This window comes from Orcinus orca, chromosome 1 (assembly GCF_937001465.1).
Source record: "Orcinus orca chromosome 1, mOrcOrc1.1, whole genome shotgun sequence".
NCBI classification, from domain to species: domain Eukaryota; kingdom Metazoa; phylum Chordata; class Mammalia; order Artiodactyla; family Delphinidae; genus Orcinus; species Orcinus orca.
In genome coordinates this window covers 165105938-165130468 of record NC_064559.1, presented here as the reverse complement: position 1 = coordinate 165130468, position 24531 = coordinate 165105938, and the positions used below count along the sequence as shown (strand labels likewise).

Genomic DNA, 24531 nt, shown 5'->3' with positions numbered 1-24531 from the left:
CAGCTCTACCCACCACCAGTCCCTCCCATCAGGAAGCTTGCACAAGCCTCTTAGATAGCCTCATCCACCAGAGGGCAGACAGCAGAACAAGAAGAACTACAATCCTGCAGTCTGTGGAACAAAAACCACATTCAAAGAAAGAGAGACAAAATGAAAAGGCAGAGGACTATGTACCAGAGGAAGGAACAAGAAAAAACCCCAGAGGAACAATTAAATAAAGTAGAGAAAGGAAACCTTCCAGAAAAAGAATTCAGAATAATGATAGTGATGATGATCCAGGACCTTGGAAAAAGAATGGAGGCAAAGATCGAGAAGATGCAAGAAATGTTTAACAAACACCTAGAAGAATTAAAAAACAAACACCTAGAAGTATTAAAGAACAAACAAATAGAGATGAACAATGCAATAACTAAAATGAAAAATACACTAGAAGGAATCAATAGCAGAATAACTGAGGAAGAAGAACGGATAAGTGACCTGGAGGACAGAACGGTGGAATTCACTGCTGTGGAAGAGAATAAAGAAAAACGAATGAAAAGAAATGAAGACAGCCTTAGAGACTTCTGGGACAACATTAAATACAACAACATTCGCATTATACGGGTCCCAGAAGGAGAAGAGAGAGAGAAAGGACCCAAGAAAATATTTGAAGAGATTATAGTCAAAAACTTCCTTAACATGGGAAAGGAAATAGCCACCCAAATCCAGGAAGGACAGAGAGTCCCAGGCAGGATAAACCCAAGGAGAAATACACAAAGACACATAGTAATAAAATCGACAAAAATTAAAGACAAAGAAAAACTATTGAAAGCAGCAAGGGAAAAATGACAAATAACATACAAGGGAACTCCCATAAGGTTAACAGCTGATTTCTCAGCAGAAACTCTGCAAGCCAGAAGGGAGTGGCACGATATATTTAAAGAGATGAAAGGGGAAGAACCTACAACGAAGATTACTCTACCCAGCAGGATCTCATTCAGATTCGGCAGAGAAATCAAAAGCTTTACAGACAAGCAAAAGCTAAGGGAATTCAGCACCACCATACCAGCTCTACAAGGAATGCTAAAGGAACTTCTCTGAGTGTGGAACACAAAAGAAGAAAAGGACCTACAAAAACAAACCCAAAACAATTAAGAAAATGGTAATATGAACATACATAATGATAATTACCTTAATTGTGAATGGATTAAGTGCTCCAACCAAAAGACACAGGCTCGCTGAAAGGATACAGAAACAAGACCCCTATATATGCTCTCTACAAGAGACCCACTTCAGACCTAGGGACACATACAGACTGAAAGTGAGGGGATGGAAAAAGATATTCCTTGCAAAAGGAAATCAAAAGAAAGCTGGAGTAGCAATACTCATATCAGATAAAAGAGACTTTAAAATTAAGAATGTTATAAGAGACAAGGAAGGACACTACGTAATGATCAAGAGATCAATCCAAGAAGAATATATAACAATTATAATATATATGCACCCAATATAGAAGCACATCAATACACAAGGCAAATGCTAACAGCTATATAAGAGGATATTGGTAGGAACACAATAATAGTGGGGGACTTTAACACTTCACTAACACCAATGGACAGGTCATCCAGACAGAAAATTAATAAGGAAACACAAGCTTTGTCCGTTTGGGATGGGATGAAGTGGGAGATTGGGATTGACATATATACACTAATATGTATAAAATAGATAACTAGTAAGAACCTGCTGTATAAAAAATAAATTAAATTAAATTAAAAAATAAAAAAATTGCTCTTCCCTGTATTCTGTTTCTTGGTTCTACAATTTGGTAATCATTTTCTTTATTTCAATTCAATAAATATTTCTTCAATAACGTACCAGGTCTGTTAGGCCCTAGGAATAGTAGATGGGGTATGTCATTTTCACATGTATGTGAAATATTAATTTATATATGAAAATATGTGAAAGACATACGAAGTATTCATATATATAACAACAGAATTGATAGATGCTGTATTAACTATATGAAAAAAGCACTATGGGAATCCGAAAGAGGAAGATGTGAAGTGAAACTTGATCAATCATGTTAGAGGAAGAATGGAATTATCTTTCTTCTCTCTATAAAAATATAAACTATGAAGAGGCAATCAAAGAAAACATAGCCAAAAAAATGTAGAAAATAAGTATTATAGAGACATGTGGAATAGCTAATTTATAAAAATATTGTTATTTTTCTGGATTTAGGGATGTTTGTATTATTTGTTAGCTTCAAAAATTTTGTAGATAGTTGTGTTTTTTTCATTTCAAATATTCACTTTCATGCCCAATTTTGTATTTTTTGATTAAAGAGGTTCCCCCTCACCCTATAAACTTCAGGTGCCCCACCAGCTGAATCCACTGGAGGTTCTGTAATTTGCTAGGATATGTCAGTGCTAAGGATATATCCATTAGTGAGCAAAAATAGAGGGGAGAAAACTCTCTTGTGAAGCTTACATTCTAGCTGTGAGAGACAGACAAAACAAAAATGTAATAAACAAGGAAATTAAACAGTATGTCAGAAGGTAAGTGCCATGGAAAAAGGAGAAGGGTTAAGGGGATGAGAGTGCAGGGCAGGGAGCATTGGGGGTGGTCAGAGTAGGTAAGCCTCATGGAGAAGCAAAGAATTGAAGGATCTGGTAATTGATAATATCAATGGAGTCTAGTTAAGTATATAAGTTTAGTGGTGCTTCATTATTCTATTACTCAGGCCCCCAACTTAGAATATTTGAAGTAAAATAATTCCAAAGTCACAATAGTAGGAGGGTAAAGCAGTAACAGTTGGACTGGGGTTAAGAATTGAATAGCTGCGTGGGACATTAATCTTAGAGACTGGTACTGAACAACAGAGGGACACTAAAACATCACTGGAAAATAATAAAATGGGGAATATTGTATTTACTAGAACTTCTTCGGAGCGGGGAGGTGAGACCCCCAAGTGGCACAGCTCTTAAGGAGATTCAGTCTGATGAACCGTCAGGTTGTATTGTGGGGTAGGGTGAGACAAATATGGACCCATATCTGAAATATTCAGGGCAACAGAAGACTGAGTGCTGCCACCAAGAGTTGTCCTTTCCCTCCCTCCTCACCCACCTAGCATTCGATCTTTCCTCTAAATAAAAGTTGGGAAAACAGTCAAAAATGTAAGTTTAAAGTATATATTGTTAGTCTGCCCTAAAAATAATAAAAAAATGAGAATTGGACTTTAATTGTGAAAAATGTAAACGTTCTTAGAGCATCACATATTCTTTTTTATATAGGTAGCTGTTCTATAGTAGAAAGACAAATGGACAAGTCAGAACCGGATATGAGTTCTGACTCTGCCACTTAGCTGATTAGCCTTGGGCAAATCAGAAAGGGAAAAACTAAGATTTATCATCTATGAAACGGGGATAATAATAAGTTTCTTTTATGACAATTAGTGAGATAACTGTGTTTAAATGAACTTTTTAATCAACAAAGTATCAACCCACTTGTTTGGCATAATAATAAAGCTACAAGGTAGTTCATAGTTGCTAGGTAAGGATCACAGTTATGAGGTGTATAATAGTTCAAGTTGCAATTATCAACCAATAGTTAAGACCGTGCTGAATGCTTTAAAATCTCTATTTATAGGCTGTCTTCATATAGCTTCAAGAAAGCAATCTAACACTCTCTAACATCTTTTACTAAGACGTTATAACAAGAGACACATACTTCTTGTACCTCAAAAGTAGAAGAGGTATTTTTTCTTACTAACTTGAATGAATACTGAAGGAATGACCCTTAACCAAATGAAGGTTCAGTATCAAAAATAACTGGCTATTTTCCCCGAATTGTCGGCTAGGTAGAGTGATTCTTAAATGATACTTCTTGTCAGCAAGAAAGATGATCCCAAGAATGAACAAAAATAGCCTCTGTTCAACAGCTGTGATGTCTATAATTTATAAGCTGTGATCATCTCTCATTGGATTGTCTTGGTGTCCAAGCAAGAATGGATGCATGTTTGTCATTTGTATATTTATCACTTCTCAGAAAACAAATTTTTGTTGCATCTTATTCTTTCTGATCAATACATTTTTCTCTTTACCTATAAATAGTGAGATGAGACTTACTGTTTGGGGAATGTGACCTTGAAACTCTACTGTCAGACACTAAGTTAAAAATGTTCAACTAATCCTTAAACATTTATTCCCAATCACTAAAGCACTAAAAGACAGGCAACACTGAAGAATAGGGCATGCAAGTTAGGAAAGAAAGAAGAAAAGAAGGAAGGGAGGGAGGAGGAAGCAATAATCATTTCATTTACTATACCTCGGCAGTCTTTAAATGCTCTGCCTGGATGTCACGCTTCTAGTTACCTCTTACCGGTTTTCTCCCCCCTTCAATCTTTACCTTTAATTTGTGTCCTTATATTGCTCTTGCTTTTCGTAATTCTTTGTCCCTTAGGTATCTTACTTCCCATGCTCACCACATTCAGTTTCCCTCTCCATTTCTTTCACTGTTTCCCTCTTGTGCAGCTCTACCACAAACTATTCCTACTCTATATATTTATGTAAGTATGCGCTAAAATACAATCGAGCAAATATTGGGACTGGTTGACCGGAGAACTTTGTGCAAACTAGTTAAAATTGAGAGCTCTGGGAGAGAGGGTCTCCTCCATCTCTAGGACAAAATAATTGAGAATTAGAAAGTACGAAGAGGAGGACCACTGAAGCCAGCACAGAATCGGGTTCTCTATTGCGCCGTGACCTGTATCAAAACACTCAGCCCGTGACTCAAGAAACTTCCTTCTGGCTCTCCTCCGACTGACCTTCGATCAATGCCCTTCCCCACCGTCTCCAGCCCCACTTCCCTTGCACCCACACGCTGCTTTTCACGTCCCTCTCTCCTCACACTTCAGGCCTGTTTCTTCTCCAGATTCAACTTCCATCTCTACATTCCCTAAGATTCGGCCCAAATCTCACCCTCTCTTTTCCACTCCCTCCGGTTCTCCTGCTTACGGGCCCCCTAACCCGGCTCCCGCCCTTGGGCCCCTCCCCCAGGTAGCTGGGCGCCTTCCTGCCCCCACCCCTCCCGCGCACACCTGTCTGCCTCCGACCCTCCCCGCACGGAGCTCGGGCCCTCCCTCCACTCCTCCCGCAACGCTCGGCTTCCCGCGCCCACCCCGGCCGCCCGCCCCGGGGTCTGGGCGCGCACACGGCCCCCGCCCCGCCCACCTGCTCTTGGGGGCCACCCCCGCCCCCGCCCCCGCCTCGCCTGGTCCCCGGCGTCTTGGGCCCCCGCCCCCCCGCGGGCCCGCTGAACTGTGGGTAGGCGGCGGCGGCAGCACAGAAGAGCTCGCGGCGGCGGCGGCTGCGGCGGCGGCGGCGGCGCGGGCGGCGGCGCGAGGTTGCGCGCCCCGAACATGGCTGAGAAGCAGAAGCACGACGGGCGGGTGAAGATCGGACACTACGTGCTGGGGGACACGCTGGGCGTCGGCACCTTCGGCAAAGTGAAGAGTTGAGTACGCGCCGAGGCCGCCGCGCCGAGCTGCCAACCTCGCGGGAGGCCAAGCCCCGGAGCCCCGGAGCCCCGGAGCCCGGGAGCCCCGGGCCGCGGGCGGGCGGCTGGCAGCGGGTGGCGGGGCCTGGCGGCAGGTGGAGTGGCCCCGCCCGGGCCGCGCGGAGCCTGGGGACCCCGGGAGGGCAGCGTGCAGCGCCTCGCCCCGCGGCAGCTGTGGGCGCCGGGCGAGGGGGCGCGGGCTGGGGCGCGGGCGTCGCGGGGTCCAGGGCCGGCGCCCACCGCGCTTCTCCCGGCCGACCTCAGTGCCTTCCTCTGTGAAGCCGGGAGACTGTGCTGTAGGGCGAGGTGCTTTCCAGCTGGGAGGCTGTACGGATAGGACTGGGGAATGACCCACGTTCCTGATGGTGGAGTTTCCATTTCGTGCCAGGTGCCCAGTTAGGTGCTTCACGTGTGATCTCCTTTAATCCTTATAGCAGGTGCAGGTGTTATCTTCACCTTAAACGTGAGAAAACGGGGACCCCTGGGATATAGGAACGTGCTCAAGGTCACACTGAAATTGGCAGAACCGTGATGAAGGTCTAAAATGTCCTCTAATTTTGGCCAGGCTGGGCGGTTCCTGACATTCCGATTCTTTCGTGCTCTCAGACTCTGGGTTGGGTGGGGATGACAGTTTAGGGGATGCTCCCGGGGCAAGAGCGGGGTGGGTCTTTCTGATGCCTGTGTGAAACGCTGGAATGCAGCTGGCTTGGGTCAGGGCTTAATCAGAACTGGGAGGTCTGAAGGTTGGTTGGTGTTTGTAAAATGGTTCTAGGAAGGCTTCTGGGATGGGGAGGACGGTGATGGGGATCTTGGATTATGTAGGGCTGAGGCCAGAACTGCTAAGACATGCTCTGCTGAGGTCTGTATTCTTGGTGATGGGATCCCATTTTGGGTGTAGTAAAACAGGCTGGTTTTGAAATTTCTTTACTTCTTACTAGTTAAGTATTGAACTTTCCTGTTTTTCTTGTTAATAAGGGTCACGTGGGATTTAATTAATTTGTCCTCTCTCCAGAACTAGAACGAGAAGTATTAAAAATACTTCTCTTTTGATTGTTGCAAATCCAATATTATAAGTAAAATGTTTGCTTTTTTTTTTTTTTTTTCTTTTTGCAGGGGAAATATTAGGTAGGCACTTTGGAGATTTTACTGAGGCCTCTATTTCCTTAAAAAATCATATTTTAACCTTAAATCAAGGCTGTTAAATGGATAGAAGAGACTCGTTCATTCCTGTGGCAAGGATCGGCTCTTACTTACTTCCACGTGTCTGATACCCTATCGTTTGTTCAGAAAACACTTACTGAGTGCCTACAATGTGCCAGGCATTGTTCTAGGTAATGGGGATACCCTAGGAACAAAATCAGATTAAAATCTCTCCTTTTGTGAAGCTTCTCTTCTAGTAGGGGAAGACAAACAATAATTGCAATATGTATATAAAATATTCAATATACAGTATTTTTAGTGCTATTGAGAAAAATGAATCAGAAGGGAGGATAGGGAGTTTAGTGAGGTTAGCAATTTTCAATAAGGTTGTCAGGCAAGGCCTCACAGACAGGGTGGTATTTGTGTAAAGACCTCAAGTTGGTAAAATTCTTTGAAGTCCCGTGAGGGCTGTGAAGTCCTGGCTTAGGTTTGAAAGACATCATAAAGTGGACAGTTAGGAGAATATATTTAGAATGAATATAGGAGGATCCAGGAATTGGATTAATGCCTGTGCCATTACTAAGGACTATTGTGTTTTGACGTTATACCCTCAAACCTTTGCCATCTAGACATGTACACTCTCCAGGTTATATAATGTACCCTACGCCCTTTCAAATTGTGTTAAAATTTTGTCCTTTTAAATTCTGTAATCTGAATGTTGGCTAAAACACCCATCAGATCAATCGGTCCATTGTCATAGGACAACTTAAATATCTTTTGTATATATTCTTGAGCTGCTTCTAGGCACTTCTTAAAATATAAACCAACAGAAGGTACTTTGATTTATGAGAAATCCTTTTCTTGGAGGACCCCTTCCCAGTGAGCAACCAACTGGAGGGGTGTTCCTAACACTATATTAGCACTTCTCCAAAGTTAGTCTGTGGTTTCCCATCCAAGGTTAGAATTAGTACAATTGCTTAATAAAAATTATATAAGTTGCTGCAGTCTAAAGTTATTCATTTACAGTTGACCCTGGAAAAACACGAGTTTGAACTGCACAGGTGTACTCCTATAGCAGACTTTTTTCACTAAAGACATACTACATACCGTGTTATACAGTCCCAGGCTGGTTGACTCCTAGAATGCGGAATCATGGATACTGCAGGCTGACTGTAAAGTTAAATACAGGTTTTCAACTGCTTGGGGTTCAGTGCCCCTAACTCCAGTGTTGTTCAGGGTCACTTGTAATTCTTTAAGGGACTAGAAACAAAAGCACATGCATTTTAAACACAGCTTTATTCAGGTGTATTTTACATATCATAAAATTCACCCATTCCAAGTGTACAATTCAGTGATTTTCAGTAACTACCGCATGGTACAGCCATCATCATAAATCGATTTTAGAACATTTTCATCACCGCAGTAAGATTCCTCTTGCCCACTTATAGTTAACCCTAAGCCCTAGGAAACTGCTAATCTGTTTTCTGTCTGGATAAATCTGCTTTCTTTGGACATTTCTTATAAATGAGATCATTCAACATGGAGTCTCTCATGTCTGACTTCTTTAACAATGCCTTTGAGGTTCATGCATGACATGGCATGTGTCAGTAGTTTGTTCCTTTTTATTGCTAAATAATATTCCGTTGCATGAGTATGCCGCATTCTGCCTCTGCAGTCACCCGTTGGTGGCCATTGTTTTCCATTTGGGGCTATTACAAATAATGCCACCACAAATGTTCACATGCAAATGTTTGTGTGGACATATGTTCTCGGACACATTGGGTAGATAGACCTAAGAGCAGAATTGTTGGGTCATATCATGGTTTTATTTTTAGCTTTGGGGGAAACTGCAGACTTTTCCAAAGTGGTTGTACCATTTTACAATCCCACCAACAATGTATGAGGGTTCTTATTTCTCCAAATCCTAAGATTTGTTTATTGTCTTATTATAGCTGTTCTAGGAGGAGTGAAATGGTATCTCCTTGGGTGAAATGTCTGTTCATATATTTAGTTCATTTGTTGAGTTGTTTGTTGTAAGTTGAGTTTATAAGAATCTTTTTTTATAAATTCTGGATACAAGTCCCTTACTGCAAATATTTTCTCCAGGTCAGTTGTTTGACTTTTCATTTTCTTAATGGTGTCTTTTAAAGTATAAATGTTTTGAATTTTTATGAGGTCCAGTTTATTGACTTTTTTCCTTTTATGGACGATGCTTTTGGTGTTATATTTAAGAAATCTTTGCTTTGGGTTTCAAGGATTTGCTCGTATTTTTTTTTTTTAAATAAATGTTTTATTAGCTCTTAACATTTACGTCTATGACCCATTTTGAGTTAAAATTTGAATATGGTGTAAGATGAGGTTCTAAGGCCAACGTTTTGAATATGGATATCCAATTGTCCCAGCACCGTTTGTTGGAAATACATGCATTTTTATTTGGTATAGAGTTAGACTTTGTAAATTTAATTTATACTAAAAAACTTAGTAGTAAATGATTTAGTTTTATGTGGCTGTAAAAACATGGAAATGGAGGAGTGATGAATATTTTATGTGCCTTCTCTCTTAACTGTTGTTATTTACAGATATTGAAAGTTTAACTTCAGTTGTTGATGTATCAATTTACAGACCAAAGTTAGGTACAGTAAACAAAAATGGAAATAACTAGTTTTCATTTAATAGTACTGGTTTCAAGCTATTTTTAAAAAGCATATGGAAATCCTTCTATTTGTTGATAAATAATTGAAGCCTTATTTAAAATATTTTAAACTGATTTTTCTCCATTGTTCTAGTGTAAGAGTACAAGGGGAGTGCTTATGGAAATGGATTATGTGGGCTGACAGGGTTTAGAAGTAATGCTTTTTATCTACTTAATTTTTTTTCTGTATATTGATTGTTTTGGTTCTTACTCTTTCCAGGGTAAGGTAGAACTTCTGTTTAAGAGCTCTTGTAATTAGACTTGCTCGGTTCTTATCTAAATAATGAACGTGATAGAAATTCTAGAATAGATCTGGTGTTTGTGTTATACACTGGTTGGAGAAAAAAAATGTTTTTAATATAATGGTAATTATTTGTTTAAAAAGAAGCCTGTATTTTTGAGGTGAGGACTGATAGATTTGATTTATGAAATAATTACTCTTCATTGGAATTGTACAACATAGGATCCTTTGTAGTCAAAGTAGCCTTTTCTAGTCAACAAGGTCTCATCAAGGCATTACTTTTTCTGTTTTTCAGATAGTTATGTGCATGGCTCACAGAATTGGCTTTCAAGAAATTAAATATTTTATTAATACCCCACTTATTTTTTAGATAACAGGAAAGATAAGCAAATGGAAAAATTTTTATTAATTTTTTTAAACAAGTAGTGTTACTTTTTTGAAATGTAAGTAGCAAGTCCTAAATGGTAAATTAGATTTTGGACAACTACCTGGTCAGTTGGTGGGCCTCAGAGTTACACCTATGGTATTTGGGGCCCACACTGGCATTGTTTTTGACTCTCATGTAGTATCAAGGCCCTAAACACTCTCTGGGCTTTGTTTTCTTCTTCTCCTAAAGCACGGCACTAGAACATGAAATTTGTGAGGTCTTTTACAACTTATTTTTTAAAGATTTAATTTCAAAAAATGGGAACGTTTAATTGTTTCCTCTGGCTTAATGGAAATTTGAATTACCGAAGACCAGAGCTGAAATAAAGATGTAATATAAAGCAAAAGAAAAGGGAAACACATTTGTAACACTTCAGTGATAAAAGCTACAACTTGAATCAGTTCTTACTATGTTTACTATATATGCAATTGATTTTTATTTATTCCCCAGAGTAATCCTGCATTTGATATTATCTCCATTTTACTAATGTAGATATTGAGAATCAGCTACTTTAAGTAATTTGCCCAAGGTCATGGTGCTAGTAAGTGGCAGAAATGGCAAATTCAGGGTTCTCTGATGCAAGTCTGTGGTATATGGAATGGAAAGTAAAAATGCATAGTGTGATATCTTGTGAGTTTCAAACCTACAAGGATATAAGTTTTACATGTCCATAGATATTTATCAAGGATTAAGAAAATAAGATTTAAATGTATTTATTTTAATCCAAATTTACAGCCAATAACAGTTTTTTTGAAACTCCATATGGATGGTTAAAAATTATATTTTCATATAAATTTTACTCTGGTGCCTTAATCCATTCCATTTTTTACATGATAAATTTACTGAATTCTGACAGTTTTAACCCAAATTTTAAAAAATATCAGGTATTTCAGGGTTCCTCCCCATTATGAAAATAACCTTGACTAAAGATTACCAGTAACCTTTAGTAAACAGACTAAAGAGAATTTGTAAAAAAATAACTTGATGTCCTAGGAAGAAAGAACATTGGTTTAGGAAGGCATTAACTGGGGATTTTTAATTCCATACCACAGCCAGTTATATGAATTTAGGAAAACCATTAAACTTCTCTGAGCCTGTTTCCTCCTTTGTGAAATGGCCATAACAACACTTGGCCTACCTGCTTTCTAGAATGTTTTTGAGGATTAAATGAGTTGAGGCACTAAAATGGCTTTAAAAAATAAATTGCTGTACAAATAGATGGCACTGTTGTGGAGATGACTAGATACACAGCCATTGTGAGTGAATCCTGCACCCTGTGTGAGGTGTTAATAAGTGTTTGCTGATTGCAATTCTGATTGCAACATTGAGACAGAGCTTTTATAATCTGCCCCTATTTTTTGGTTGCCTGCATTGGAAAGTTCCCAATGACTAATTCATTTGTGCTATATGATAATTATTAATGTTTATATTAAAAATGCAGTATCATTTTTGGTTAAGCCATGAAATTTGTTTTTTCACAAATATGGAAAATGAATAAAATAAAAATGAAGTGGAAATAACTGAATGTTCATGTAAGTTGCTAGCTGAACTGATTTTACTTTTGAAAATATGCAAATTCTAAACAACTGTTAAACAATACTTCCAAATAAGGAAGCTATATATTTTCTGAAATACTAGAACATTAGTGTTGGAATGAAGATCAATTCATCGTATCTCTCAAAACAATTAAGTGAACAGTGTGCTATTTAGGGTTTTGTTTTTTGTTTTTGCTGATCTATATATTGTTTTTTATGATTTCAACATAGGTAATTTTGTCCTTAGTGCTGCATGGATTTTGTTCATTTTGTGTAATCCATTGACTCTCAAAAGATATTTTTCCATAGGAAACAATGTTATAAATGATGGATAGATTTCAGGTGAAGTCCACAAAGGCAACATGGTATATAGTATAGAGAGCACTGGATTTTAGAAGGCCTGGTGTGGAAGTCTGCTGTTATATAAGCCAGCTATGCGGCCTTAAGCCAAAGTCACTTGATCTCTGAAAAAGGGAATAAGACTGTATGCTCTTTTATACTGTTGAGAGTAGTACAGGAGAAAATGTAGGTGAAAAGATACAAGTACTTAACTTTTAAGTACTTTATATATACTTGGGTCCTATTATGTACTTAAACCTGTAATTTGCTGAACTCTGAGAATAATCTGTGATCTGGTTCTGAGACCAGAATTTATTTGATGATGATGAGGAAGAGTTTACTATCTCCTGTTTTATTTTTCCCTGGTCTTCTTTCCTACTTCATTTGAATATGTTCATTAATCTAATTCTCTAGACACTGCTCACTTATCACCATCTTCTGTACACCATGCGTATGCATGCAATGCATATATGCAAACATGTAACAGATGTATATTCCAGGTCTCATGGTAGTGATTGTAGAACTCTTGGAAGAAGGAGGCAAAGCTGGAACAGGGAGGAGGATGTGAGCAGCAGTTGGCAGTTTTTACGTGTGGCTTGTTGTCAAGGTTCTACTTACAGTAGAACCAAAATAATACATGCAGTTCATTTTTTGTAGAACTATGGAAAATGCAGACTCTGAACTAAAAATGCCTTTCTACAAACTTTCTCCTAACATATTTATGTAAATTAGAAAGGATTTTTGTAATTGATCATATACTGAGGAAATTACTTCAGTTCTGTGGCCTCTCTCCCTTTCCCATGCTGACACAGCACTGCTTTATCTAGGTTTTTTTTGTTTTTTGTTTTGTTTGTTTGTTTGTTTTTTGTAAGAACATGCCAAAATATTCACTTACCTCGTGGTCCATGTTAGCCTTCCTTAAAGCATTTCGTACTGTTTTGTAATGATAACACTGCCCCATTTATTCTGAGATTCCTGTGGTTTCCTTGATAGAGAAAATATTTTATAGAGAAAGCAGTTAATTTTTTGAAGCCAGGTAGGTAATTTAATTGGATCTAACAGAAGATCTAATCTCAAATCCTTTAAGAGATAATGAGAAAGTGGGGGCACAAGACCCCTAAAATACTGAATGGATTATGAAAGTGAGAGCCAGTCTCCCTAGTATATTTATTAGATGCAAATATAAGAGCAAACACTTTGAATCAAGTTGAATAGATTTTTATCTCTTATTTAAACCATTGAAATGCATGTGCAAAGTAATGTGTTTATTTTGAAAGGTGGTGAACCATTTTATTTTTAGTTTGGTGTTATTAAGGAAAGAATTTGAGGCAGCTCTTATCTCTGCTAATAATAGAAACCTTCACCCCTTCAAGGGAACAGTATTCTTGCTTAAGTGGTGTCTTATGGTTAACAGTGTTTGCCTCTGATAAATTTTACTGTATTTCTTTTGGTGGTGCTTTAGTTTTTAAAGTGTTAATAATTCTTTTTTTTAATTTGCCCTTAGTTTTTTTAAACAGCCTTTTATATAATCATCAAATCTTGCTGTAATGTCTCTTATCCTGAATGTTTATGTATCAATTTATTAAAATACTTTTTTTAGCATCTTTTTTCTTCATAGTATTTTGTACATTTTGCACGCTATTAAAAACATAATGAGCAGTATGTTCTCATTTAACATCTCTCAATTTCTAAATTATAAATTAATTATAAGTTATCTAGCTATCATAATTGAAAATAATGGAATTAAAATTTTAAATATACCATAAATTTTTCTAAATTCTTACTTTACTTGATAAATACCATAAGTATTAGTTATTTAATTTTTGTTTTTAATGTGTTGGAGCATAACTTGGTACCATATGTATTCCATAATTGACTTCAGTTCTTCCAGATTTAGTTAATGAAATAATAGACCGAATATATATTAAGCATCTACCATGTTTAGTCATACTGGATTTTAAGCAAACTATTTTTCCAGTGTTAAAAATGTGGCAATGATACTACAACAAATGATTTACTAATTTAAAATAAAGAGGAAAATATTCATCACAGAATTTACTTAAACGATTCTTCTCTCACATTTGAATTCTAAGTCAAATATGATATGATGAATCCACCTTTTACTCAGATTTATACCAGGCCCTCTTAGTGCTCTACTAATTCACAGTTGGATAGTGTAACAGTTATACTATATGCTGTAAATTTGCTTTTAGTAAGAAATTTGACTTTGTGTCTTATGGTAGCTTTTCGGATAAGATAAAGAAATGTGCTCTGAATGTCTTATTGCTGATGAACAACTATTCCCAAAGAATTTAGGAGTCATTCTAAAGGGAAATCTTTGTCGTTTATTCTATTTAACAGGTATAGTAAGATTTCCTATTTGGGGTAGTACAAAGCTAGATGAGATAATTAATAGACAAAGAATCAGAATTTAAATTTGTATCGACTGCTTGAATTGCTAGGTAGAATTTAATAGGGATAAGTGTCAAAGCTAGCACTTGGTTAAAAACAGAAACAAAAACCAGGTGCATAAAAGAGTAGAACAGTTGATAGCAGTTCCTAAGATGTTGAAGTTCTGTCTGACCATGAGTTTTGGAAATATATATTATGAGTGCTTAAATGTAAAAATTGTTATTGGATATAAATAGACATATGGCGGCCGTATTAGTTGATAGCTGTAGAGGTAGTATAGTTCTGTACTTCATATTAAGCCAAATTTTGAATATTGGGTTTAGTTCTTGGTTCCACAATTTGGAAAAAATCTTAGCCAATTATGTTTCATTCAGAGAATGATCATTATAACTAGGGGAGTTCAAAAAGTATGCCATATGAGGTATGGTAAAGAATATTTTTCATACTATGAGAAAACCTATTTTAAGTGTGATAGCTGTTTTTAGACAATTAAAGTACCATCATCTGGAAAAAGGAGTCCCCATATTCAGTGATGCTTTGGAGGATAGAACTGTGACTATTGAGTGAATGTTTTAAGGAGGCAAATTATAATCCAGAACAATGAGGATCTTTCTATCAAGGAGACTGTCTAGGAATGCTACAACTTACACCACACGTCAGTTTTATTTCTGTTATTGACATACTTGCTTGGGTACCAGATGGCTACCAAGATCGTTGCCATAAAATTTCTAGTTTGAATGGAAAGTTGGTGTAGATAATCTATAAAGTTCTTTTTAACTTTAATATTCTGTTAGTGCATATACATTTTTTTTCCAGTGTGATTGACTTCCATATCTGGCTGTGATTTCTAACTTGCATCAAATCAATTTTCTAGTTACAAACAATTAGAAAATCTGGAGAAAATTAAAAATCTGAAGGCAGGTAGGACTTGAGTGATCACTATCCCTGGGAGAAGAAAAATGCATTGGAGGGAGTCTGACATTTTATTTGGCTTTTCTCTTTGAGTCATTTGCCAATTTGTAAAAATGGTAACTGTAAGAAGCCAAACAGAGAGCAGTGGCTAAAAGGCACTGCAGAGTTTGAATCCTGGGGAGAACAACAGCTGGAGTTCATAACTTATCAAGGAGGAGAGTCCCAGGTAACCATTTGGGTTTTGGTTGCAACCCCCTGAAGACTGAAATCCTTAGAATCAGCTTAATCCTAGACTTATTAAGATGATCTGCCTCCTATCTTTATTCTCTGTAGGGAAATAAAATCAGCTGGACCCTCTACAGTTTTTCACACACAGTGTTTAACATTCCAGGAGACAAGGCCAAGACAATAGAAAAAAACCCCTAGGGATTCAGATACTAAAGCTATCAGACATGGACGTTAAAATAACTGTGATTGGAGTTATGTCAGCGTCATGGTGGTGTGAGTTGTTCCTTTTTTCTCTGCCCTTCAATTTACATCTAACTGGACATGCATAACAACAACAACAACAACAACAAAAAACGCTTCTGCATAGCATACCAGGACACTCCAGAGATCCATCCATCTGTGTACCTGAAAGTGGGTAGATTGGACTGCGGAAGAGGCTGTGGAGTGAGGGAATGGTGGCAGCAGGTCTAGCCATGGGCCAGCACAGACCATTTTGGCAGAGGAGGTGAGGGTGAAGGTGGTCAGTGGGGTCTGCCCACCTCTGCATGCTGCAGCTGCAGGAGCTTGTTGCTCTCTCTGAGGAGCGACCTCAGTGACTGGGGGAGCGAAAGGAAAGGGAATTAGGCAGACAAAGAAAACTGAAGGAAAGCATCTCCCGCTGTTGGTCCTAGGATTCTGGCAAGACGACTGCCCACGGTTGCTGGCTGCCCATCCCCCCCAGCCCCAAACTTGGGGATCCCTCTACTAGGATGTGGGCACACCCAAAGTCTGAAGTGCTTAATATATAGCTCCCTCACTGTGCCGCCAGCCACCCTCCCCTCTTTCATTTTTCTCCGACAGTTTTTGTTTTGTTTTGTTTTTATTGCACCACTCCCAACTCCCAACCTTAGGGAAGAGTTAGCACTGGTAAGAGAAATGAAAAACCTGTGCTATAGCGCCACCTTCTTGAAAACAAGAGGAAGTCTTCTAATTACCAATGTACTGAACTGTTAGGAGCAAAGTAAACAAAGCCTTGCCTATATAAAGGTGTTGCTACTTCAAATGTGGCAGCAAAGGCTCTTTTCATCAAACACCATGGAAAAAAATCATTGTAATATGGTATCACAAAAAGAAAATGACACTTTTCTAGCAACCAAACCCAAGGACATGGAATATTGTGATCTAACTGAGAAAGAGTTGAAATTAGCTGTTATGAGGAAATTCAATGAGCTACAGGAAAACTTAGGCAATACAGTGATCTCAGGAATAAAATTAACAAACAGAAGGAGTACTTTACCAAAGAGATTGAAATTCTAAAAAGGAACCAAAGAGAAATTCTGTAGCTGAAGAACTCAATAAGTGGGATGAAGAATTAGAATGCAGTGGAAATAGAGCAGATCAGATGGAAGAAGGAATTAGTGAGCTCAAGGACAGGAATTTAGAGATGATTGAGGTGGCAGAGGAGAGAGAAATAAGATTTTTTAAAAGTGAAGAAACCCTGCAAGAACTCTTGGACTTCATCTGATGAGCCAAAAGAAGGAGAAGAGAGAGAAAAGGGAGCAGAGGGTATATTAAAGAAATAATATCTGAGAACTTCCCAGACCCGGAGAAGGAACTAGATATACAAGTCCACAAAGCTAATAGAACCACTAATTATTTCAACACAAAAAGACATTCTGCAAGACAGATTATATTAAACTTGTCAAAGGTCACTGATAACTTTAAAAGGCGGCAAGGAAAAATAGTAGCCTACAAGATTACCCTCATTAGGCTATCAGCAATTTCTTAGGAGAAACTCTTATAGGCCAGGAGAGAGTGGAGTGACATATTCAAAATATTGAAAGATAAAAGCTGCCAACCAAGAATATTCAATTTGGCAAAATGATCCTTCATATGTGAAGGAGAAATAAAGGCTTTCCCAGACAAACAAAAGCTGAGGCAGTTCACCACTAGACCTGCCTTACAGGAAATGTTGAAAAGAGCTCTTCAAGCTGAAATGAAAGGTGAAAGTACACAAAGCTCTGATTAAGATGTTAGACAGAAAACTAACCTTTTTTAGAATAGTATATTAAACTCTTAATTAGAGTATAAAGTTTAAAGGAAAAGAACCGTAGCTGCCACAACTTGTAATCACCGCATAAAAAGATAATTTGTGATGTCAAAAATGTAAAAGAGGAAGAGTAAAAGAATGGAACCTTCACAGGCAAATGAAGATAAATTGCTATCAGCAGAAAAAGGACTATTTTATCTATGAAATGTTTCATGTAAATTTCATGGTACCCACAAAGCAAAAATCTAGAATGGAGATTGAAACATTAAAAAAAAAAGGGGAGGGACTTCCCTGGCAATCCAGTGGTAAAGAATCCACCTTCCAATGCAGGGGACGCAGGTTCGATCCCTGGTTGGGGAACTAAGGGATCCATGGAGCATCCATCCATGCTGTGGAGCAACTAAGCCCGCGTGCCACAACTATTGAGCTCATGCGCCTCAACAAGAGAGCCCGCGTGCCACACACTACAGAGCCCACTCTCTCTGGAGCCCACATGCCACAACTACAGAGCTCAGGTGCCCTGGAGCCCGTGCACCCAGGATCTGCAACTAGAGAGAAACCGAGCAGACCATGCACCGTAATAAAAAGATCCTGTATGCCTCAACAGAGATCGTGTGTGCTGCAACTAAGATCCAACGCAGCCACAAAAAACAAGGAAAATAAATATTTTTTTAAAAATGGGAGACTGAGCAAATCACCATGAAAAATCACCAACTTATAAAGTTAGACAGAAACAGAAGGAAAAAGAAACAGTGGTGAGATAAAAATAACAGAAGATAAAAATAAAATTGCAGTAGTAAATTCTTACATATCAGATAATCACCCTAAATGTAAATGGATTGAACTCACCAATCCAAAGGCACAGTGTGGCTGGATGGATTAAAAAAAAAAAAGACCCAATTATATGTGACCTACAGGAGACTCTTTAGCTCTGAAGACACACAAAGGCTCAAAGTGAAAGGATGGATGATGATATTCCAAGTAAATGGCAACCCAAAGAAGGTGGACGTAACCATACTTATATCAGACAAAATAGACTTCAAGTCAAAAGGTGTAAGAAGAGACAAGGTCACTGTATAATGATAAAGGGGCCAGTATATCAAGAAGATATAACAATCATAAATATATATGCTCCTAACATGCAAGCACCAAAATGTATTAAGCGAATAATAACAGATCTTAAGGGAGAAATAAACAATAATACAATAATTGTAGGGGACTTCAGTATTCTATCAACAGTGGATCATACAAACAAATTCAACAAGGAAATGTTGGAATTGAATCATACTTTAAAACAAATGGACATGTACAGAACATTCTATCCAACAGCAGCAGAATACACATTCTTCTCAAGTGCACATGGAACATTCTCCAGGTTAGATCATATGATAGGCTACAGAACAAATCTTAACACATCTAAGATTGAAATCATACCATCTTCTCTGATCACAATGGTATGAAACTAGAAATCAACAAGAAGATAGTGAAAAGATCTAAAAATATATGAAAACTAAACAACACACTTATGAGAAACCATTGGGTCAAAGAAGAAATCAAAAGGGAAATAAAAAGTCTTGAGACAAATGAAAATGGAAATCAGTATATCAAATATTGTGGGATGCAGCAAAAGCAGTTCTGAGAGGAAAGTTTATAGCAATATACACATATACTAAGAAATTAGATCTCAAATAAACAACCTAACTTCATACCTCAAGGAATTAAAAAAAAAAAGAGCAAATTAAGCCCAAAGTTAGTAGAAGGAAGGAAATAATAAAGATCAGAAAGGAAAACAATGAAATAGAGACCAGAAAAATAATAGAAAGGATCAGTGGAACTGAGAGCTGGTTCTTTGAAAAGATAAACAAAATTGACAAACCTTTAGCTAGACTAAGAAAAATAAGACTCAAGTAAAATTAGAAATGAAAGAGGAGACACTACAGATGACTACAGAAATATAGAATCATAAGAGACTGTTATGAATAGTTACATGTCAACAGATTACATAGAAGAAATTGATGCATTTTTAGAAACACAGAACCTACCAAGACTGAATCAGTACTGGAATCCTAGCTAGAGCAGTTAGGCAAGACAAAGGAATAAAAGGCATCCAAATTGGGAAGGAAGAAGTAAAATTATCACTTTTTGCTGATGATATGATCTTACATAAAAATCCTAGAGTCAGTCAAGAAACTGTTGGAATGAATCAACAATTTCAGTAAAGTGGCAGGATACAAAATCAATATACGGAAGTCAATTACATTTCTTTTCACTAATGGTGAAGCATCTGAAATAAAGAAATAAAGGAGACTCTCCCAGTCATGATAGCATCATAAACAATAAATGCTTAGGAATAAACTTATCCAAGGAAATGAAAGATCTATACAGTGAAAACTGAGCCTTTGCTGAAAGAAATCGAAGACACAAACAAATGGAAAAACATCTTGTGTTTATGGGTTGGAAGAATTAATAGTGTTAAAATGGCCGTACTATCCAAAGCCCTCTGCAAATTCCATATAGTCACCATCAAAATGCCAAAGCCTTCTTCACAGAAATAGAAGAAAAAAATCTTAAAGTTTATGTGGACCCACAAAAGACTCTGAATGGCCAAAGAAATCCTGAGGAAAAAAATAAAGCTGAAGGTATCATACTTAGGAATTTGAATCAAAACAATATTTTACTGGCATAAAAATAAGCACATTGACCAATGACACAAAATAGCCCAGAATTAAATTCCAGCATGTATCGTCAACTAATTTTCAACAAGGGAGCCAAGAATACCCAGTGGGGAAATGATAGTCTCTTCAATAAATGGTGCTGAGAAAACTGAAGAAACGCATGCAGGACAATGAAATTGGAACCCTCTTTCACAAAAATTAACCTGAAATGGATCAAAGACTTAAACAAAAGACCTGATATTATAAAACTCCTAGAAGAAAATGTAGGGAAGAAGCTCATTGATTTTGGTTTTGGCAATGATTTTTGGACATGATGCCAAAAGCACAAGCAACAAAAGCAAAAATCAGCAAATGGGACTACATCAAACTCAATAGCTTCTGCAGAGCAAAAGAAACAGTTAACAAAATGAGATAACAGATTTGAAAAAATGTTCATAGATGTTCTCACTCCAGATGAACAAAAGAATCTTCCAGAAACACCCCCAAAGCTTCTTAAATCATCTGTAGGTTTATAGAATGGGAGAAAATTTTTGCAAACCACATATGGGATAATGGGTTAATATCCAAAATATATAAAGAATGCAGTCTCCTTAATAAGAAAACAAACAATTCAGTGAAAAAGTGGGCATAAGAACTAAATAGACATTTTTCCAAAGAGGACATGAAAATGGACAACAGACATGAAAAGATGCTCAACATTGCTAATCATCAAGGAAATGCAAATCAGAACCACAATGAGATATCACTTCGCACCTGTTATAATGGCTGTCATCAAGAAGACAAGAGACAACAGGTGCTGGTGAAGATGTGGTGAAAATGGAACCTTTATACTTGTTAGTGGGAATGTAACTTGGTCCAGCCACTGTGGAAAATGATACGGAGGTTCCTCAAAACATTAAAAATGGATCTACCATATGATCCAGCAATTCCTCTTCTAGGTATATTCCCAAAGGAAAAGAGAACAGGATTTTAATGAGATATATACAATCCAATTTTTATTACAGCATTATTCACCATAGCAAAAATATGGAAACAGCCCAAATGCTCATCAATAGATGAATGACTGAAAAATTGTGGTACATGTACATAATGAAATATTATTCAGCCATGGGAGAGGAGGATATCCTCCAATTTGTGACAATATGAGCGTATTATGCTAAGTGAGATAAGTCAGAGAAAGTATTGTATCATGTCATTTATATGTGGAATATAAAATGTTAAACCTGTAAAAAACAGAGTAAAGTGGTTGTTACCAGAGGATTGGAAGGGGGGATAAGAGTGATGGTATTAAGGGTACAAACTTGTAATGAATAGTAAATAAGCCATAGAGATCTAATTCACATTATAATTAATATAGACAATGATACTCTAATTATATAATGTAATAAATATTGCTGTGTTGAAAAACATATTACAACATCTAAGTGTATCAAAGTAACATGCTATACATCTTAAATTTACACAATATTGCATGTCAAATTTATTCAATTAAAAAATAATTGTGATTAATATGTTCAAGGTGGAGAATTTTAGCAGAGAACGGGAATCTATAAAAATAACCCAAGGAAAACTCAGTGCACCCCTTGTGCAGGGCTTAGAAGCTGCATGCATTTGATGTGGTTACTGTTTGAGACTTCTGAATGCTGGAGTAGATTGTATCCATCTACAACCTAGTCTCCCTGTGTGATTGATTAAGGGTCTGGGAAGCAGCGACTGATCTTTTAAGGACTCCTGATAAAGATGTGTTTGATTTTGCCATGCTGATAGACTGTTTCCAGTCCTAAGTCCTTCCAAAAAGCTAAGTCTTCAGATTACTACCTGTTGTGTCCTGTGAGTATGAATGTCATTTTGAACCCAAGACCACTGATGATCTTGCAGAGTAGGCACTTCCACAGTTCCAGAAGAGGAAGGGAGAGGGAGTGGGGCAGAAGCAATATCTGAAGAGATAATGGGAGAAAGTTTTCCAAAATTGATAAAGACATCAAGCCACAGATTCAGAAGATACATGAACCCTAAGCAGAATAAATATAAGAAAACCATTCCTAGGCACATCATTGGAAAACTGCTCAAAACTGTTTTTTTGTTTTTGTTTGGTTTTGTTTTTGCTTGAGACTCTCCTATAATGGAGTGGACTTCATCTGTCTATGCAGAGATGGGGGAAAATGTTCAGAGAAAATGTTAAAGTAGCCAAAGGATAAAAAAAAGGCATATTGTTTTCCAAGGAACAAAAATAAGCAGACTTTCTCAACAAAAACAATGAAAGCAAGGAAGCGGTGGAGTCATATCTTCAGAGAGGTGAAAGAAACAAACTGCTAACCTATAATTTTGTACCCAATAAAAATAGTCTTCAAAATTAAAGGCACAATACATTTTCAGGTAAGCATAAACTGAGAGAATACGTCTCCAGCAGACCTACAGTAAAGGGAACACCAAAGGGAATTCTTCAGGCAGAAAAATAGGTGATGCTTTCCCAGATGGAAGCAAGAGTACAAGAAGAAATGAAGACCGTTGGAAAGGGTAAATATGTGGGTAACTAAATAGATATTGACTAAAGTAATAACATCTTGCGGGATTTAAAATACATGTAGGATTAAAATACAACAACAGAAAAGTAGGAGAGGAAGCATAGAGTTAAAGTGTTCTAAAGTCCGTGCATTGTCTAGGAAATGGTGAAAACATTATATTAGATTCTATTAATGTCCAAGATGAATGTTGTAATCTCTAGGGTAGCCACTAAAAGGAACACTTGGAGAGACCTTTAAATTATTCCACAATTCCACTTTCAGGAGAAATTTTATGGAACATAAAATGATATTCAGTAAACATATTCAAAAACAAAAATTATTCAGGTAGGGGCAGTTGATGGGCATAGAAGGGGAGATGTTTGAAGACAGGAAAAGGAAGGAGAGTGAACAAGAGTGAGACAAAGCATGTAGAATAAGAGAAACACAGAAAGAGAATAGACACGTAAGGACCAGAGTTGGAAAGAGAAGAGAGGGGATGATTTAAGAATCTTTGGGAGTGTTTCTGGAAGATTCTGTTGTTCATCTGGAGTGAGAAACATCTATGAACATTTTTTCAAATCTGTTATCTCTGACCTGAATGCTAATACTTTCTCCAGCAGTTTTAAATAATCTCTTCTATACCAGAAAACTTTTTCCCTGACTCTATGTAAATGATTCATCGTAAATGATTCTGTAAAAAGTAAGTTGATTCTCCTATGGAATTCTTGATTGACTTAAGTTTTAAAGAAGTACTTTAAAATTATAGTCCAAGCCAGTATAAACACAGGTTTCAAAAATAAAGCAGAATACAGCATATCATGTAATCAGTTCTCAAAGAAGGTAGCTTCAGAACAAGTCTTTGCTAAAAAAGAAAAATCACATCCTCAGGCCCTTCCTGATCTGTTCAAATTAGTTTTCCCACCTTCACCCCAGTCATTCTTGTTATTCCCAGTACTCTGCTTGATTTTCATTTTTTTATCATTCTATCACCATTATTATATGTTCGTTTATTGTTTATATTCTCCTCCAGAATACAAGTTCCATTTATACCTGCATTTTCAGCATCTGGAGCAATGGCTAGTACACATTAGACCCTCAGAAGATATTTGTTGATTGAGTGAATGAACAAATGAATGTTCAGGCCAACAGGGAGTAAAAACAACTAAGAGAAGAAGGTCTTCAATGATATGTGAGTTTGTTCTCTCAGTAAAAATCTAGTGCATGTTGCATATTGTATTATGGGATTATTTCAGTCTGCAATTTATTTTCTTGACATTAGGCAGTTCTTAAAGAACAACTTTCATGTATCTGATCCATAGCAAAGGCCACAGCCCTACCCCAGCCTGCATTTGAGCTGAACATAGCAATTCTTCTTCCTTGATTTTTCTCACTCCATCCCTTTACTGTGCCCTGATTTCTCTGCTGAAATGCTGGACATAAAAGGATAAACATGCAAGTAAGCACTGTTGACGTGTTATCATCAAGAGAGCCTGGTTATTGGGAGGCAAAGTAATGTGAGTTTTGAGCTTGTGTGTTGGAGGCAGATAAACCTTGCTCCTCATTGTTCTCTAATTCTAGTTTCTTCATCTGTAAACTAGGGGTAATGTTTACTTTTAGGGTTCTAGGGAATAAATAATATTTGTATATAAGGTGCCCATAGTACTTTTTTAATCAGTGGTATATCAAAACAGGAAATCTTTTGCTTCCTGTTCATAACTGTCCTTTAGAGAATTTTAAAGGACTTTCAAGGAAAGGAAATTTTGAGAAAAGCAATGAGACTGTTTTGTTTCACCGTGGGCAAAGAAGAAAGGAGGCTTGTGTTATTTTGGCAGGAGTCTGCTGAAGGTAGGGGTCAGACCATG

General features: G+C 37.4%; 1 protein-coding gene across 8 annotated transcripts in view; it reads left to right on the top strand.

The window, feature by feature from the left end:
* Nucleotides 1-5302: 5302 nt before the first annotated feature.
* The window catches only part of PRKAA2 (protein kinase AMP-activated catalytic subunit alpha 2), a 71179-nt gene continuing 51950 nt past the window's right edge, over nt 5303-24531 (top strand). For 2 of the 8 annotated variants that reach the window (XR_007477862.1, XM_004273797.4), the window contains exon 1: nt 5303-5492. Coding sequence is in view for 5 of the 8 variants with exons in the window: in XM_004273797.4 (XP_004273845.1) it covers nt 5399-5492 (94 nt within the window). In the remaining 3 variants the exon portion in view is untranslated. Of the gene's footprint in view, nt 5493-13770; nt 23859-24531 lie in introns of those variants that run through there. The other 6 variants (XM_033435413.2, XM_033435415.2, XM_033435414.2 and 3 more) reach the window with 6 other exon arrangements.